Source organism: Eleutherodactylus coqui, chromosome 2, assembly GCF_035609145.1.
Source record: "Eleutherodactylus coqui strain aEleCoq1 chromosome 2, aEleCoq1.hap1, whole genome shotgun sequence".
Taxonomy (NCBI): Eukaryota; Metazoa; Chordata; class Amphibia; order Anura; family Eleutherodactylidae; genus Eleutherodactylus; species Eleutherodactylus coqui.
Genome location: NC_089838.1, coordinates 316,529,820 through 316,544,597, shown reverse-complemented (window position 1 = coordinate 316,544,597; position 14,778 = coordinate 316,529,820). Strand labels below are relative to the sequence as shown.

The 14,778-nt window shown below is 45.9% G+C and overlaps 1 protein-coding gene across 3 annotated transcripts in view; it reads left to right on the top strand.

Annotated features, from left to right (window-relative positions):
- MAST1 (microtubule associated serine/threonine kinase 1) overlaps positions 1-14,778 on the top strand; it is a 101,778-nt gene that overhangs the window by 73,016 nt on the left and 13,984 nt on the right. For all 3 annotated transcript variants that reach the window (XM_066593683.1, XM_066593682.1, XM_066593684.1), the window contains exons 7-17: positions 2,004-2,079; positions 4,483-4,692; positions 4,771-4,872; positions 7,067-7,196; positions 7,274-7,338; positions 7,433-7,515; positions 8,024-8,232; positions 8,618-8,756; positions 10,230-10,362; positions 10,498-10,663; positions 10,959-11,060. In XM_066593683.1, coding sequence (XP_066449780.1) covers positions 2,004-2,079; positions 4,483-4,692; positions 4,771-4,872; positions 7,067-7,196; positions 7,274-7,338; positions 7,433-7,515; positions 8,024-8,232; positions 8,618-8,756; positions 10,230-10,362; positions 10,498-10,663; positions 10,959-11,060 — 1,415 coding nt within the window. The remainder of the gene's footprint in view (positions 1-2,003; positions 2,080-4,482; positions 4,693-4,770; positions 4,873-7,066; positions 7,197-7,273; positions 7,339-7,432; positions 7,516-8,023; positions 8,233-8,617; positions 8,757-10,229; positions 10,363-10,497; positions 10,664-10,958; positions 11,061-14,778) is intronic.

The window sequence follows — 14,778 nt, the reverse complement described above, 5'->3', positions numbered from 1 at the left end:
CCGCCGTGCTTCACTGTAGCGTCACCGAGCCACCGCCGTGCTTCACTGTAGCATCACTGAGCCACTGCCGTGCTTCACTGTAGCATCACCGAGTCGCCGCCGTGCTTCACTGTAGCATCACTGAGCCACTGCCGTGCTTCACTGTAGCATCACCGAGCCACCGCCGTGCTGCACTGTAGCATCACCGAGCCACCGCCGTGCTTCACTGTAGCATCACCGAGCCACCGCCATGCTTTACTCTAGCATCACTGATCCACCACCACGCTTCACTGTAGCATCACTAAGCCACTGCCGTGCTTCACTGTAGCATCACCGAGCCACCGCCGTGCTTCACTGTAGCATCACTGACCCACCGCCATGTTTCACTGTAGCATCACCGAGCCACCGCCGTGCTTCACTGTAGCATCACCGAGCCACCGCCGTGCTTCACTGTAGCGTCACCGAGCCACTGACGTGCTTCACTGTAGCATCACTGAGCCACTGCCGTGCTTCACTGTAGCATCACTGAACCACTGCCGTGCTTCACTGTAGCATCACTGAGCCCCCGCCATGCTTCACTGTAGCATCACTGAGCCACCGCCGTGCTTCACTGTAGCATCATTGAGCCATCGCCGTGCTTCACTCTAGCATCACTGATCCACCCCCATGCTTCACTGTAGCATCACCGAGCCACTGCCGTGCTTCACTGTAGCATCACTGAACCACCGCCGTGCTTCACTGTAGCATCACGGAGCCACCGCCGTGCTTCACTGTAGCATCACCGAGCCACCGCCGTGCTTCACTCTAGCATCACTGATCCACCGCCGCACTTCACTGTAGCATCACCGAGCCACCGCCGTGCTTCACTGTAGCATCACTGATCCACCGCCGCACTTCACTGTAGCATCACCGAGCCACCGCCATGCTTCATGAACATCACTGAGCCACCGCTCTGCTTCACTGTAGGCAAGGGACTCTTTTCAGCATGTGCTTCATTCTTCTGTAGGGGGAATGAGCAGTGCTGGCTTCCCTTTTACAGGATACAGCAGAGCAGCCGCTGTCAAAAGCAGCCAATGGCTGCAGCATGAAGCCCCGCCTCCTGCGATTCAGCATCCGCCTGGGAGTGAAGAAAGAAAGATGACTGGCACTTGCCAGTGCCGGCGATGGAAAGGCGCCCTGAAGTGCTGTGATGCAGGCCCCTACGCCATCCAGGAGCTACGGCCGGTGAGGGGAGAGCTGTGACAGGCGCGGTGAGGTGCCATATTGCGTGGGAGCCTCCACCTCCATAGTGATGCAACACTGACACAGCTAGCACATCAGTGCTGTGAAGACTGTCCCCATGATGGGGGAAAGTGTGAGGGCTAGAATGAGGAATGAGCAAGAAAGTTCTGGACTCCTCAGGTGCCCAGTATATAAGATAAAAAAGCTGCGTCACAGGGGGAGTCTGTGAGCCGCAGGGACCGAGACAGCTCTGTGTCTTAAACGGGCAGTAGCAGGTGCAGCAGACAGAGGTCTGCAAGTGATGTGGTGGTGGCCATTCTGTAGGACTGAAATCGATGCAAGCCACAGAGATACCCGGATGGCGGAGCCCTGATGACCTGGGCTGCGATATTCCGCTGGCGGAGTCCGGCATGGCTGTGGGCAGGAGGCCTAAATGTCTGCTCTTATGAGGGATTCTATTCAGGAGGTACATAATTCTGAGACTGCAGTAGCCAATAAATGTGGCATTTTGCGGTGAATTCGGAGAAACCGCTCGTTATATTAGTAGTGTTGCGCTATTTAAATTGTTCTCATTTGATGTTTTTTTGCAAACAGCTCAAAGTTAGTAAATTTGACGAATAAACCTAATTTGGGGTTAATTTTGATTGCATCTGTAATTGTAGGCCCATGTCATAAATAAGCAGCACAGGAAGAAAATGGTATAGGGCAAGCCAGGCAGTGGCTTCGGTATTCACACTATGAATGAGCATTGACGATACAGAAGATGTAACTGTATACCACTGAGCTCTGTTCTCTATCCTCAGCCCCGGCCGATCACCGTCCTCTTACGACAACGAAATCGTGATGATGAACCATGTGTATAAAGAAAGGTTCCCCAAGGTAAGAATGGAGCGTTCTTTGGCTAGCAGTTGTCATCATTAGGCTACATTGACATGACAGAATGGTTCATGTGGATTCTGATACACATTCCACACTAAACCCATCTTTGGATCCGCAGTATATCAAAATGCAGATCCCCGGCAACAGAATCCATACTGCGAACATGACATAAGTGACTTATTACTGTGGCTAAATAAGGAAGTCATCTTGAAGGTGCAGTAAGAACATGTAATATCGGTGCAAAATGGCTGAGTTACTTAAATATCCTAGTTAAAGGGTTATTCCCATCTCATCCCATCACGGCTGCAATGAGAATACTTCTCTGAACTCTACAGCCAGGGGATGCAGGAGGGGCAGAAATAGCCAAACGGATTGTCTTATGTGGTTTCAATAGCTCCCATTCACTTCTGTGGAAGCTACAGGAACTGGGTAAGACAGCCCGCTGAACTGTTTCTGTAATTCCCAACAACCCCCAGCCACATCATACTGGAATACATAACATCCCATGGGGGGCAGTTCTGAAGATAGGTGTGGAGTTAGGTACTTGCATCTATCAGACTCTTACAGATATGCTATAAGTGTCCAGGATGGGAATACCCCACTATAACGTTCCTGGTCTGTCCTTAGGGAAAGATCGTGTTTGATTGTGGGGGTGTTCTGTCCTTCACACTCATGAACTGGCGAACTCCAGTGAAACTCTGAAACAGCAGACATGAATCAAGACTAACAAACGCCCAAAACACGACCAAGCATACCCGCACGCATAAACAGATGTAAATAGATACGATACAATTGGTTCGTATGTTGGCCAAGATATTTAAGCCTGCGACTCCACTTCAAGGGTCCTCGTTGTCTCGCAGGTCCCTACTCTAACGAGACAACTAATCCCAGGAAACCTGTCTGCAAGCAGGGCGATCATCCCGATAGGGACGGCTCTGTGCTGGATCCTAGGGACCTACATACACCTAGATGAGAAACGAAACACAGCAGGACGTAGCTTACCCCAACACGCCAGGGATTTGCATACAACACAGCACACCATGCACCCTGAACAGGACTGTTCACACCACACATCCAGCACATGCACAGACACATAGGAACATACCACTGTTCACACTGAACAAACAGAGGAATGCTCAGCAGCCTCTAGCAGAGGAGCTGCTATATATGAGTACCAGACCTGGGGGATTGGCTGGCTGGAGAAATCCACACCCAGTCAGCTCAATCCACCCGCTCCTGTGGGGCTGCACTGCTGGAAACCCATGCAGAACAACAGATCCCAGCAGCACACCCCAACAGGAGGTTTAATCTATGGGACCCCTACTTATCAGCACAATGCAGAAGCTGTCTCTTGTACTGCAGCTTCAAGTGAATGGGATGATCTACAGTACTGGGCACAGTCACCAATACAAATGAGCTGGTGTACCTGTAAACATGACCGGACCCCTTCCCTGATTGGACCTCCACCGATCAAACACTGATGGCCTATCCTTATGTACGAGTAAAATTAAATGGAGAATCTCAGCCCATTACTGCCCCCCCTTCCCCAACACATTATAGTAGCTCATCGTTAAAGGCAGTGTGCCAAGTTATAAAGTATTTGTTCCCTTCCAGACAATACTGAAATAAAGGGGGCAAATATTTTATACAGATATTTTAAAATCTTAAAGGGGTTGTGCAAAAGTTACAAAGTTATTCCCTGTTCACAGGATAGGGGATAACTTTATGATTGGTGGGGGTCTGATTTTGCTGGAACCTTCACTGATCCCAAGAATGGAGGTTCTGAAAGTCCCTGCACGAATGGCATAGAGGTTGCACATGGTCAATTAATTTCAATGGGAGTGTTGGAAATTGCCGAGTAGAAGTGTTCCCCTATCTCTGGCGCTGGCATTGGGATGAATAGAGTGGCAGCACACATGTGGGAACCTTCAGCACTCCCGTTTTTGGCACTGGTGGAGGTTCCAGCAGTTGGACCCCAACCACCATAAAGTTATCCCCTTTATAACTTTTGCACAAACCCTTCAAGATTTTACAATATCTGTCTAAAGTATTACTTTATTTCAGCAATGTCTGGAAGGGTGCAAATACTTTATCATAGTTTTGCTCTTATTACACCTGCATCTTAGCCATACCCTGTTTCCCTGAAAATAAGACATAGCATGATTTTCCAGAATTTTTGAAGATGCAACATGATTTTTCAGGCTTTTTGAGGATGCTTGAAATATAAGCCCTACTCCAAAATTAAGCCCTGCTAACAGTTAATTAAAAAAGTCAATTTAAATAGTGTCCAGGCAGCTATACATGTAAAAAAAGTTAAACTTTTTTGAACAAAAATTAATATAAGACACTGTCCTATTTTCGGGGAAACACAGTAGTAAAAAGCATCATGTTTGTTCCTTTCAGGCCACAGCTCAGATGGAGGATCGGCTCCGAGTGTTTATCTCCAACTTCTCTCCTGAAAATGTGCTGCCTCTGGCCGATGGCGTTTTGAACTTCATCCACCACCAAATTGTGGAGCTTGCCAGAGACTGCCTGACACGGAGCACTGAGGGGATGATCACCAGTACCTACTTCTACCAACTGCAGGACAACCTGGACAAGCTGCTGCAGGATGTAAGATGCCGGGGAGAGGAACCATGGGGGGAACTATGTGGAGATAAGACAATACATGACCACCTCTGTGCTTTACAGGCAGTCGAACGCTCAGATGGATCAGAAGTGGCTTTTATCGCTCAGCTGATGAAGAATCTGCTCATTATCATCTCCCGGCCGGCCCGTCTACTGGAGTGCTTGGTGGGTCAATGACCTTGTGTTTGGTGTATAATTTTACGGACAATGGGTGAAGTTTAGTCCTTTTCCGTTTCTCAACATTTAGTGATATAATTTGTGAGGTGTCTGGTAAATGTGCAAATTATGAAAAATTCCTCCTAGACAGTGGCTTAAAGCAGATCAGTCCGGTGTCCAATATGAGGGCAGCATAGAATACAGGGGGGGATGCGGAGCTCGGAGATATAGGGCTTTGTCTGGTTTGATTCCGTATTTTCTTGTAAGGCGTTATTTAATTACTGCCAGAACTGATAGAGAAAGCCTGGAGTCCTGCTTCCCCCACCCAATCATAGAGACAGCTATGAACCTGGGAGAGCTTCACCGGGTGATGGTTGAGCAGCAGATTACGGTAAAGTGGGAGTAAACGTTTCAAGGGGTGTACCTTGTATGAAAGGGCGGGAGTAAATATATTCAGCCCCCTTATTCATATCAAACCCCACATCAGACTCCTAAATATATTCAGACCCCATGTAACTTAATGCAGACAAAAGTTTTTTTTTAATATAGTTAGACCCCATATATTAACCCTTTCCAATCCAATTTGTATCCTGGTCGGCTTACTCTTTTTCTGCCATTATACAACGGCGCTAGATGCTGGCTAGAGCCAGTACTGCATGAGGTGTCACGTTGGATAGGCTCCGACAGCAGAGAGGCCGACAATATACAGTAAGAGAACCCCGACAGATGTCTTCCCACATCGGAGCTGTACAGCCTTAAATCATAATGTCTTCAAAGGTCAGACAGTGGATTGGAAAAGGTTAATTTCTGACCCCAGACTAGACCCTTAACTTTGTTTAGACCCCCAGCCCTCTCTCTCTCCCTCTCCCCCCCCACTCCCCTCTGCAACCCCCCGCTCACCCCCGGCGCACCCGAGTAGTGAAGTACTCGAAAATCGCGGTGCTCGATTGCGAAATCGCCCTTACCGAGTACGTTCGCTCATCTCTATTAGCAGGCCTTCCAATGCCTCTCATACCCATCTGCAAAGCTCTCAGTAATAAATAACTTCTAGGGGGATCTCCATTCTAAACCTACAGGCTGCATCATTCGTTATACCCTACAGTCCAGCCTTATTCCCCCAGTGACATCTGACGTCACTGCTCCATCATGCCTTCTTGAAGCATTTGGCTTTTTATCCAATGTTTTATACAACCATCTCTAGTGATAGCAGGGACAAAAGGGGTGTTGTGTCTCCTTAAGGAGAGCATCTAAAAAGTGTGTGGAGACACCTAGGGGGTGAGTGGGTCAGGGGATGGCATTGTCTCTCCCCAAGGAGAGCACCTGGAAGGCATGTGAGAAGACACCTAAAAGGTAAGTGAGGAGACTTATTAGGCCATGTATGCTCCTCTGGGTAATTTACGCGAATATGAAGGATGGAATACCTCTGCAGCGCCACCTATTGGATGGCAGCATTCCTTCAAATCAATGTACGACTTTTTAACAAGTCTGTAAAACCATGATTATGAATAAGAAACCAAGCCAGAAAAGCATACACAGACAGCTGTTTCAGGGTGTTCCTATTACCAATCACTATTTTACAGACTTGTTAACATTGATTTAAAGGAATGCTGCCATCCAATAGGTGGTGCTGCAGAGGTATTGTTCCATTTTCCTTATTTGCATAAATTACCCAGAGGAACGTTCATGGCCTTATAAGTCTCCTCACTCACCTCTCAGGTGTCTTCTCACACCCCTTCTGGCTGCTCTTCTTGGGAGGGATGATGCCATTAACCGACTCACTCTCCCCCTAGGTGTCTCCACACACTTTCTGTGTGCTCTCCTTAAGGAGAGACGATACCCCTTTTGACACACAGGACTCTCACCAGCCAAGCCAGAAACCTACAGTGATGAGGGGTAATCACCTCAAAACAGCTGTCTGTGTATGGGTTCTGGATTGGTTTCCTATTCCCAATCATTGTTTCTAAAAAGCTGTACATTGATTTGAAGGAATGCTGCCATCCAGTAGGTGGCGCTGCAGAGGTATTGTTCCATCTTCCTTATTAGCAGGGACAAAGTCACAGTTGTTTCATTGATGCATTGGCTTCCTGCAGAAATCAGCTTCATGCACAAGTGCATCGGCCCAGAGAACTGCAGAAGGACAGGGGTCCCAGGTAGCGAACTATTTAAAGCTGGACAACCCCTTAAAGTAAATTTTAATTTACAGGAGTTTAACCCTGAAGAATTTTACCACTTGTTGGAAGCAGCTGAGGACCAGGTGAAGGAAGGAAACCTTAAGACGGATATTCCGCAATATATCCTACGACAGCTGGGACTCACAAGAGACCCTTTCCCAGGTAAGGTCCCATTCACAGTCGTTCTTACTGCTCTGTGATACACAGTTCTTAATATAACCAAGATTTTTCCTTTATAGAAGTAGCTGATGAAGAACCTCTCACCTTAGAGACACATACACCTGAGAGTGAAGATACTGGAGAGGTAACAGGCTATATCTGGTGCTGTCACTGAGTCTTGTGGACCTCCTAATGAACATGTTTATCACATTGGTCAACCATTTTTTTTTACTTTTTAGGGAAAGGGAGCCACTAAGCCAATAAGACCCCCTGAGGAAAGTGATTTTGAAACCATTAAACTGATCAGCAATGGCGCCTATGGGTGAGTGGATCAGAAATGACCCAATATGGTTGAACTGGAGAAGGTAGAAAATTGAACGTCAGTTTGAAAGAAGTTGGTTTGGTACTTCTTTCATTGTCCTGACTTGTTACGCCAAATCTTAGAAGTCTTATTCACTAAAGCTTGCCATAGACTTAAAAGGGTTCTCCAGCTTTTCATTACTGATGACCTATTGGCAAGAGTAGATTGGCAGGGTCCACCAAGAAACTGTAGCTTGCAATACCATCCCTAGCTGCTGAAGAGACATTGGAGCTGGGGAATTCCTGCTGTGAGAGGGGAAGAGAGAAATTCTCATTCACAGTCAGGACACAGAACTTGTCACATGGCTGCTGTAAAGGCTTGCACACTGTTTATAAGTGGTCTAAGAAAGGAGAACTCTAGAATAGCCCTTAGACATGCTCTGCAACATATCCTGGATACATATCTATAGGTTAACAATCAGGTTAAACTGTGTTTCTGTAGCTTTGAGTCATGGTGTCTCCTCCAACAGAGCAGTGTATCTCGTCCGGCACCGGGAGACCCGACAACGATTTGCCATGAAAAAGATCAACAAGCAGAACTTGCTGTTGAGAAACCAAGTGCACCAGGCGTTCGTGGAGCGAGACATCCTGACGTTCGCACAGAATCCATTTGTGGTCAGCATGTTCTGCTCTTTCCAGACCCGTCGACACCTCTGCATGGTGATGGAATATGTGGAAGGTGAGATACAGAATGTACCGGACGCAGCGGCGCTCATTTCCCCCGTTAACCTCTTCATCTTTACAATGTCGGCTGCTACTTCTACCACCCTTCCATATTAATATAATGTATCCGCCCCTTCCCCCCAGGTGCTTACCTATTATAAGGGGCACATAAGGGGTTTATAGATTTTGCATTGGTAGCCCAGTTATCACTCTGCCCCTCAGCATTGTTGTATAGTAGTACTTATGAACAAGGGGAGCTGAGTGCAGGTTCACACCCCCATGAAGAAATAGTTTGGGGTATATCTGATTTGGGTCTCGCCATTGCTCAGTCTGTATATGTCTATCTCTAATACTGTAGCTCATCCCGAACTCTGTGTTTTCCCATCTTCTATACTTGGCAGGGGGTGACTGTGCCACTCTCCTGAAACACATTGGCGCTCTCCCTTTGGAGATGGCGCGATTATATTTTGCGGAGACTGTCCTGGCCTTGGAGTATCTACATAATTACGGGATTGTTCACCGGGACCTGAAACCTGACAAGTGAGTAGCAGTCTGATTACATATATGTAATAACGCCACCACTGTAAGATACAAGAATGAATGAACGAGCGGCAGCAGTTGTGGGCACAAATAAAAGGCACAAATGTATTCCTCCAGAACAACTAAGGAAACAACGTTTCGACCTATAAATGGCCTTTTTCACCCTCCTGGAGCTGCCACTCGTTCCTTCATTCTTGGATTGCTGTTTTGAGGTTTTATGGTCCAAAATCTATTCTAAGTGGCTGGCAGATTTATTGGAGTTGGGATTCCCTCACCCCTTTGGGTTTTTGCTAGTTTTGCTGCTGTCTCTCTTGGGTATCCACCACTGTAAGATCCGTCATAAGGACTCCCGTAATGCGGTATATCATTGTCGGACAGTTGTCTGTCTGTTTTTTTTGCTACTAACAGCACAATGCCAGTCCGGCTTTCAGCCATTTGGGACAGACTGGTTGCTAGGGGCATACTGCCTAACTACTATATTTCTTTATATGAGGTTATTAGGTGACAGGTCCCTGGCAAGCAGCCTGTGTTGGCAGGTATTCGGCTCATAGATCACACGTCAAACACAAGGCCGAATCTGGCCCACCACCTTGTTTTATGTGGCCTGCCGGCCGTACAGATGACTAACAGGCATTCCACTCAACCAGCCCTCAGCTCCATTCAGGCAGCAGTGCAGAGTCTGCGTGCGCCGTCCTGTATACAGCGCAGATGCCAAGGGGAAAGGTCAGTGGTCCCAAACACAGCACTGCCGCTGGAGCTGCAGGCTGGGTGAGTGGAATACCTGTAGGGATGCTGCAAGTCAGAGGCCAATAGGGGGCTGCTTTTACTACTGGAACTACTATGGGGGTCACTTATTACTACTGGGGACATAATAGGGGTCACTTATTACTACTGGGGCCATAATGGGGGTCACTATTACTACCGGGGCCACAATGGGGGTCACTATTACTACCGTGACCACAATAGAGGTCAGTATTACTACTGGGGCTACTATGGCGGACACTATTACTACTTAAGCTACAATGGGGAAGCACTATTACTACTGGGGCCACTCTGGTGCTCACTATTACTACTGGGGTCATGACTGAGGTCACTTACTACTGAGGCCTCTATAGGGGACCCTATTACTACTGGGGATACTATGGGGGTCCCTATTATTACAGGGGTCACTATAGGGGACCCTATTACTTCTGGGGCCACTATGGGAGTCCCTATTATTACTGGGGTCACTATGGGGGCCACTATTACTACGGTTGTTAGTCTTACTATGCATGTCTTACAATTACAATTGGACCTTTGAAGGCAACCATAAGGCTGATTTGGTCCTCAGTGAAAATGAGTTTGACACCCCTGTCATAAAGGCATGATGGATGATGTCATTTCTACATCATCTTCCATGCAACTTTGATTCTGTGTCTTTTTGTCTTCACCCTGTGCACCATGATGTCTTCTCCCTTCTTCTTACATCCTCAGTCTTCTAATAACTTCAATGGGTCATGTCAAACTGACTGATTTCGGCCTGTCCAAAATGGGGCTCATGAATCACACTACTAATTTATACGAAGGACATGTAGAAAGCGAAGCAAGAGAATTCCTGGACAAACAGGTGAATGTGCTGTGTATATATGTCACCCTGTGGTAGTGGGAGGAGCAGGTTCCATGTCACGTAGCACCTCTCTCCTTTTTTAGGCCACCTTATACTGAAAGTGATAGGTAATTCCTCAATTTGTTTCTCTTCCAGGTGTGTGGGACCCCGGAGTACATAGCACCAGAGGTGATCCTGCGTCAGGGTTACGGAAAACCCGTGGACTGGTGGGCAATGGGCATTATCTTGTATGAGTTCCTTGTGGGCTGTGTCCCTTTCTTTGGAGACACCCCTGAAGAGCTGTTTGGTCAGGTGATCAGTGGTGAGTATATAAGCTTTATCCTCTTACTCACAGCCACTGCTGGAAAAATATAGTATTACATACTGCTAGGGTGGGGGTCACTTTTTGCAGTGGCTCTCAGCTCCATTTGATAGAGGGTCCTGAGCAGGGGAACACCTTGAATAAGACAATCCCTTTCTACTGGGAAGAGTTCCATATGGTCATATGGGCCTATATTTGTATGGTTCTAGTAATGGATGTAGAACTAATGGATGTAACGTTCTGCCATCTGTTATTGGTACCACAATTACTCACATGTCTACGCCACTTTCCCCAGATGATATTGTCTGGCCGGAGGGTGAAGAAGCCTTACCAGCAGATGCCCAGAACCTCATCTCCAGCCTGCTGCAGACAGACCCCTTACTCAGACTGGGGACAGGTGAGACATATATACTTCATCATAAACCACACTGATCATTCTGCTGCGCTGTATCCGCAAATGTCAGCAAATTATAAGCAAGTGTGACCGGAGAGAATCGTCCTCTCATCATCTCATTCTAAGGATTGCAACCGGCAAAGCAAAATTTCGATTTTGCATGAGTGTGCAGAACTAGAATGATGAAAGTGCCGGGCTTGCACCTACCACAGTACAATCCTATAATCCTGCATCAATGGGGAGTCACAGATGCTGGAGTAGAGAACATTCCAGATTACTGGGCAGGAAGAGATAAGTATATAAAGATCAGCTTTAATGGCAAATTAGCATGTAACCTAAAATCCAGTGAACAGGCAGCAGTTCTATATAAAGGACCATTAGTGGAGATCTATCCGCTGCCAGTACATTGTGTGCAGTAGTGATTACCACTGAGACTTCTGTAGAGGAGCACATATCAGGACATGTAATGTGAAACGTCTCACATCACTGGCGCTTGGAATGCTGGTCTGAATAGATTTCTGCCTATGTGTCCATAAACATCTATGGAGACCTAGGTGGAAATTTAAGAAGACCAGCATTTCAAACACCAGTCTGCAAATGCATTTGAGTTTATCAGTATTTCTGGGATGCCTTTGCGAACACAGCCTTCTTCAGGTCACACCACAGCATCTCCATAGTGTTAAGGTCAGGACTCAAAAAGACAAATCTGCTTTTTTAACTATTCTTTGGTGATTTATGTGAGAGCTTTGGGTCATTGTCTTGTTGCATCACCTGACGTCCCTGTAGATTGAGCTCATGAAAGACTTCCCTTATATATGTTCTGCTCCTACTTAGATTTCATTGTTCTCTCCATGATCACAAAGCATCCAGACCCGAGGCAGCAAAGTAGCCCCAAATCATGATTCCCCCTCCACCAAGTTTCACAGTTGGATGAGGTTTTGGTGTGCAGTGTTTCTTTTTCCTCCAAACAGCTTTGTTCATTTGTGCTAAAAATCTCCAATTTTGTCTCATCCGTCTATAGAATATTTCCCAGAAGCATTGTGGATCATCCAGGTGGTCTCAGGCTAAACTGAGATGGCTGCAATGTTTCTTGGCCTGCAGTTGCTTCCTTCTTGGCGTCCTTCCATGAACGGCATTCTTGTTCAGTGTTTTTCTAATGGTGCACACATGAATAGGTTTCTGCAGTTTGTAGTCTTCTCTAGGTCTTTCCCTTGGGTTCTTTCTCATTTTTCTTTGGATTGGCCGTTGTGGTCTTGAAATGATCTTAACATAATGCCCGCTCCTAAGGAGAGTAGAACAGTTCTGAATTTTCTTCATATGTAGATAATTTGCCTGTCTGCCGAATGCTGTACACCCAGATCTTTAGCAGTACATTTGCAGCCTTTTCAGCTTCATGCATCTCTATAACACGACTTCTGAGATCTTCTGAAACTTGTTTGCATCGGGGCATGGTACACACTTTCTTGAGAAGAGCAGGTTTGTCACTAACCAGGGTTTGTGCGGCTTTATTTAATGAGCAAAGCACCTGTGACATCTATACTTTCCCATTTCATCTCCTTAATGGAAACACCTTTTGCCAATTAGCTCTAGGAAAAGAGGTTCACTTACTTTTTCTCTCTGCACTATGGATGATTACACTATGTCGATAGCGACCTGAGTCCAAATAATAGGAATGGGGATCGAGCAGGGGGTGGGGTTAGTACAGGTAGAACTGACAGAACAGCCAATAGTACCATTAGTAGCAAAATTAATTTAAAGAACAACAACATCCGTATAAATTGTATGGCTATGAGTGCAACAAGTCTGATCGGCAAAGTGGGTGAGCTTGAAGCGAGAATGACTGATGAAAACTACGATATAGTTGGAATAACGGAAACATGGCTTGATGATAAGTGCGATTGGGAGGTGAATTTACAGGGTTGCAATCTCTTCAGAAGAGACCGTGGTGAAGAGAAAGGGGGAGGGGTATGTCTGAACGTTAAATCGTACTTAATGCCGAGGCTGCGGGAGGTTATAGGGGCAGGAGATGAACACGTAGAATCTCTGTGGGTAGAAATACAGGGAGAAGAAAAAATAAAATCCTGATAGGGGTTTTCTATAGACCACCAAAAGCAACAGAAGAAACTGAAATCTTACTATTAAGGCAGATAGAAGAGGTGTCAAACCGCAACAAAGTAATTATTATAGGGGACTTTAATTACCTGGATATAATGTGGGATAACGAGACCTGCAAATCTCACAGGGGTGATAAGTTCCTGAGAACAATTAAAGATAACTACCTTACCAAACTTGTGTGTGAACCAAATAGAAGGAGGGCCACTCTGGACTTAGAACTAACTAACAAACCGGACCGAATAAAGGGGGTGCAGGTTGAGGGGCACTTGGGGAACAGTGACCACAATATAATCAACTTCCAGCTGTCATTCAATAGGAAGCCTTATCAGGGAGCGACAAATAAACTAAACTTTAGTAAAGCAAAATTTGATCAGCTCAGAATTACTATCGGTAACATTAAATGGGACAACATCCTCAAAAATAACGGTACAGAGGACAAATGGGAAAAGTTTAAAAACATCCTAATCTCCTTGTGTGAGCAGTTCATTCCCTTTAAAAAAAAAAAAAAAGACAAGTAGAAGGAAACCAATGTGGCTCAACAAGACTGTAAGTAGGGCAATAAACGAAAAAAAGAAAGCGTTTAAACTACTAAAACAAGAAGGCAGCGAAGAAGCGCTAAAATCATACAGGGAAAAAAAAAACAAAATATGTAAAGGAAAGATCAAGATTGCCAAGGAGGAGGCAGAAAGACTGATTGCCAAAGAGAGCAAAAACAACCCGAAACTATTCATCAACTATATTAACAGCAAAAGGATTTGCACCAAGAGCACTGGCCCTTTAACAAATAATACAGGAGAAACCATAGAAGACAATTGGGGAAGGCAAATCTATTAAATAGTTTCTGTACAAGTGTATTCACGAATGAAAATGAAATGTCACATGAGATGCAGGGGAATAAAACGACCCCCCCCCCCCCCCGCTACATATAGCATACCTAACACAGGAGGAAGTGCAGAGACGTTAAAAGAGGATTAAAATCGATAAATCACCGGGTCCAGATGGAATACACCCAAGGGTTCTAAGGGTACTAAGCTAGGCTGCTATTTCTTATATCTATGGACACAATAAAGACCGGGGTTGTACCATTGGATTGGCGCATTGCCAACATGGTTCCAATCTACAAAAAGGGGTTCAACAGTGAGCCTGGTAACTACAGGCCGGTAAGTCTCACTTCAATAACTGGAAAAATATTTGAGGGATTTCAGAGAGACGCCATCATAGAATTTTATCAGTTTCTACGATGAAGTAAGTTCTAGGCTGAACCAGGGAGAGTCTATTGATCTCGTATATCTGGACTTCTCTAAAGCATTTGACACCGTGCCGCATAATAGGCTGATATATAAAATGAGACAGCTCGGATTGGGTAAAAGCGTGTGCATCTGGGTAAAGAATTGGCTCAGAGATAGAAAGCAGAGGATGGTAATAAATGGTTCACACTCTGATTGGGCCACTGTCGCTAGCGGGGTGCCACAGGGTTCAGTATTAGGCCCCACTCTGTTCAACATATTTATTAATGACCTGATAGAGGGGCTGCACAGTAAAATATCAATATTTGTAGATGATACAAAACTACACTATATAAGACAATTAATGCAATGGAGGACAA